The 4,503-nt window shown below is 38.7% G+C and overlaps 1 protein-coding gene across 1 annotated transcript; it reads left to right on the top strand.

The window, feature by feature from the left end:
* The first annotated feature begins 1,293 nt into the window (after positions 1-1,293).
* LOC120032462 (sialoadhesin-like) lies at positions 1,294-3,247 on the top strand. The gene is made up of 5 exons (XM_038978567.1): positions 1,294-1,524; positions 1,660-2,004; positions 2,276-2,606; positions 2,727-2,790; positions 3,020-3,247. The coding sequence occupies exons 1-5, from the start codon at positions 1,311-1,313 to the stop codon at positions 3,245-3,247; spliced, it is 1,182 nt and encodes a 393-aa protein (XP_038834495.1). The 5' UTR covers positions 1,294-1,310.
* Positions 3,248-4,503: the final 1,256 nt, after the last annotated feature.

The raw sequence follows: 4,503 nt of genomic DNA, 5'->3' as shown, positions 1-4,503 counted from the left end.
GGCAAATATCTCCAACATTTGGACCGCATCTGGCCCATATGATGCTTTACACTGAGTCACATGTGCCACCTAACAGCCGGATCTGGCCCACAGTAATTTGCCTTGTTAACTGAAAGAGAGAATAGTTTTATTATACAATTTCGAAACATGACAGGATATCAGTGTCAGCGAGTCTGAATTATTGATTACAATTTACACGTTTCATATATGGAGAAAAAAAACAAATGAAAAAATATAAATGTAAATACAACTAGATTTTAGGAACTGTTAAGATATGTAGGCCTATGTGACAATAGTTGTATTCTTGCATCATGTATATGTCTAAAAGAGGAAGGAAATGGCAGCCCTGACCACTTATGTGTCAAGCAAACACTCACTTCCAGTAAGTTGTCTAACAAAACCTCTCCCCTTCACTCTGTAAGTACACTTGATGATATCTTATAATATAGTGTTTGATAGTATGTTTTTAGTGATGAAGCATATTCTTCTGGGTAATGATAATGATAGGGACCCAGGTATCAAAGCTATAGTCAGGGTTGTAAGAATAGAACAGGTTTGAAACAATACAGGAATAATGATGTGTCTACAGTGTTATAGACAGGTCTGTTCAATAAGTGACTGTTGTTCACCTCTTACTTGATGTATAGGGTGTAGTAATTCACCAGCTATAGAGTGAGTTGTTTTTATGTGTCTTAGACTGCAGGGTGGGAGATGCAACAATGTCCTTGAGAACAGCAGGAAGTGTGTTGGTGGTCCTTCTCTTGTCTATGGCAGGTATGGTCTCATTCATTTCTTACCCTCTTTCTCTGGATTGTTTGATCAACATACTCATTCTAAAATGTCATTAAACAATTCAGAAAAACATGATTAAAGGGATAGTTCATCCAGATTACAAAATGACATATTGGTTTTCTTACCTTTAAGCAGTATATGGACAAGGAATGACATCAATCCATGCTTTGGTTTTGTTTACCTGGCCACTGTTTCCAAATGCTAACCTTTTAGCGTTTGTGGCAAAAATCCAATGCAATTCAATGGTAGCAATATTATCATATTTTGCGCTTCATGTCCAAATGATCCTGAAGTATTGAGAAATGATTATGTATCTCATGGAAGCTATTTATAGATGGGGAAAACAATATGTAATTTAGTAATTTAGTTGAAACATCCTTTTAAGAATGAATGCCATAGTTTCCTCTTCACTGTAAATAGTTGTCTCTCACACTTCATTGAGTGATGCTCACCTAAGGTTTCCATTCACACACAACTCAGCAACTACGGCAACAAAGTGTGGAGAAAAAAGCCAAGTTATGGTGTCTTCCAACAACGCACAGAAGGGACAGGAGGTGATACTGACCTGTAGCACCACCTGTACTCTGAGTGACAACCCCACCTACATCTGGTACAAGAACGGACAACATCTAGATGAGAGCACCTCCCAACATTACTCTGTCAAGATATACTATTCAGACAGCTACTCCTGTGCTGTTAAAGGCTATGAAGCTCTCCGATCTCCTGCAGTGTGTGAGTCTGAATGCAACTTTTTTTTGCAAAGATTATTACTATTACTAAACTTTTATTGTTCAGTCCTGAATCAGCTGATTTAACAATAATTGAATACATAGTATTGAATAAATGAATGAGCCTACTACGGTTTAGGTGTTCTGGGTCAGAACTGTTTCAACGTGACTTACACCCATCAGAGTATCTGTGCTGTGAAGGGCTCAACAGTGGAACTGCCCTGCACATATCAACATCCAAGTAATCATGTAGTCTCAGAACCAAACTGGTATATCCAAGAGAAATATAATGAGGCGCCTAAAATCCTGAGCTCGGTGCCAGAGTATGCAGGTCGTGCTGAGTACCTTGGGACTAAAGAGAAAGACTGCACCCTGAGAATCACAGACCTGAGAGAGAGAGATTCAGCTGAGTACAAGTTCAGATTTAAAACACAGTATGCAGAATGGGGGTACAGCTTCCCTGGAACAACTCTGACTGTCACAGGTAATATATCATATCTACTTCTTCTACTACTACAACTACTAATACAGGTAATATATAATATCTACAGGTAATATATATCTACAGGTAATATATCATGTCTACAGGTAATATATCATGTCTACAGGTAATATATCATATCTAAAGGTAATATATAATATTTACAGATAATATATAATATCTACAGGTAATATTACACAAACAGTTTAAGATATGGAGTCTTGGTCTATGGCACAGAGTACTGACAAAGTGATGTTTCTACACCTAATTTCAGGTCTGCAGGTGAAGGTGACTCCTGCCACAGAGAAAGGGATTCTGACACTGACCTGTAGCACCACCTGTACTCTGACTGACGACCCCACCTACATCTGGTACAAGAACGGACAACTTCTCACCAACCCAAACACCCAAGATAACTACCTGATCCTAGACCCAGTCAGCAGTGAGGATGCAGGCAGATACTCATGTACAGTAGAAGGCTACAATAATCTCCATTCTCCTGTATTGTCTGTGGGGGAACAATCATCTTTGAAGGAAGCAGCTGTAGGAATCATAGTGGTGGTTCTGGTTCTCATCCTCTGTCTCTCTGGCTTCATGTGGTTCAGGTGAGTGAGAAGAATGTACCTTCTGTTTTTAAATCATTAATCTAAATATTGAACTTGATTTTAATTGATTCATTCATTCATCCATTCATTTGTTTATTAATTCCTTTATTTACAAAATAGGAAGAAGGCGTCCATATCTACCTCTGACACAAGAGACAGGGTAGACACAGCAGAGAATGGACAGGTGAGTCTGTTGGAATCAGCTGACTGAGAACGCTGTGAGTGCATCATCCTTAGCGGCGTTGGCAGAAAATGGATGTTTCTATTTTTCAGGGATAAAGTATTTTCAACCTAACTTTCGTTTCCCCTGAACAACGGAAGTGGGCACTCCGCTCAGGCGTCTTTCGCTGCCAATGACTGTGGTATTAATTTACTTCTCACTCCTCATGTTATCTGTCCTCTCTCTCCATCAGGGAGATTCTAGTCCAATGTATGACAACATCCCAGGCATGGCAATGACCCCTACTGCAGCACAGACAGCGGACCCATACGACCAGGATGATGTTCACTATGCCAGTGTCCACCACAAAAACCAGGATGTGCCTCTGTACTTCACCGTCCAACTGCTTCAGCCACAGAAACAGGATGAGGATGTCCAGTACGCTGCTGTGAAATTCAACCACCCCAGTGCTACTCAATAGACTGTTTTTCAGTCAGATTGATAGTTGTTGTGTTGAGGTGCCAGTAGAGAGTGCTGTGGTACAGTACACTGGAAACACCAGGTTTTTAGTGTAGCTGGTGAGACATACAGAAGTACAGAGAAACCACAGGCCTCTTCAGTATGGTCAAATTATGTTGCATTTGTTTTAAAGTATTTTAATGGGGATATTTTCCAACATTCCTTATTTTATAGTAAGTGTGCTCCAAAAAGATGTTCACATATTGTTTATAAGCCATTTACTGACGTGTTGGTTGTCAGGAAGACGCATCATGAGGACAGGAAGCCAGCTGTGCATCAACATCTTCGCCCCTCTACATCTAGTTGGTCAGCCACAGAACTCACACTCTGTTTCACATGGCCAGTAAGGTCACCTACTAAACTCCTCTCTTCACTCTGTAATACTCTTGATAATAGCTCATACCTTATTATTCTACTATTTCTTGGTGATTTGTTTTGTAGAACGAATGTTTGCATGTAAATCTCATTGTAACATATTTTGTTTAGCATTTATTTTACCATATTTGTTTTTTTCTAGCATATAATGCAAAAAATAAAGTATTTATGTTATTTGCCCAGAACAGCTTAATTCCAATACCAGGTGTAATCTATTCTGCAATTGTAACTATCTTGCTCCTCTCCTTTGCTATTCAATCTTTAGTCATCTACTCTGTTAACTGGGGCACAGATCTCTAGGCCGATGTGACATCATTAGTTATCTTGCATCAAGCCTTTTGGGGTTTTAGTCCCTTGTATAGTTATTATTATTAATAATATAAGTTGACTGAGTTATGCATGTTAATGTCTTGAAGTAGCTTTCTAGTGTTTCCAGATTTCTATCAAATATGCGCTATAATTAACAACATGAGTGAAATAGTTTTCCCATTGAAAAATTGTAATAAAGTATGTTAAAAAGCAGCTTTTCTGTGTTGGAATGGTGTGGGCGTACCCCAACAATAGAATGGTGTGGGCGTACCCCAACAATAGAATGGTGTGGGCGTACCCCATTTTGGGGGGGTTGAGTTAACAGATAAGTAAACAACATTATTTGGGTTTGAGTTAACAGATAAGTAAACAACATTATTTGGGTATGAGTTAACAGATAAGTAAACAACATTATTTGGGTATGAGTTAACAGATAAGTAAACAACATTATTTGGGTATGAGTTAACAGATAAGTAAACAACATTATTTGGGTATGAGTTAACAGATAAGTAAACAACATTATTTGGGTATGAG

Source organism: Salvelinus namaycush, chromosome 39 (assembly GCF_016432855.1).
Source record: "Salvelinus namaycush isolate Seneca chromosome 39, SaNama_1.0, whole genome shotgun sequence".
NCBI lineage: Eukaryota > Metazoa > Chordata > Actinopteri > Salmoniformes > Salmonidae > Salvelinus > Salvelinus namaycush.
The sequence above is the reverse complement of the archived record's forward strand: the minus strand, read 5'-3'. Positions and strand labels throughout refer to the sequence as shown.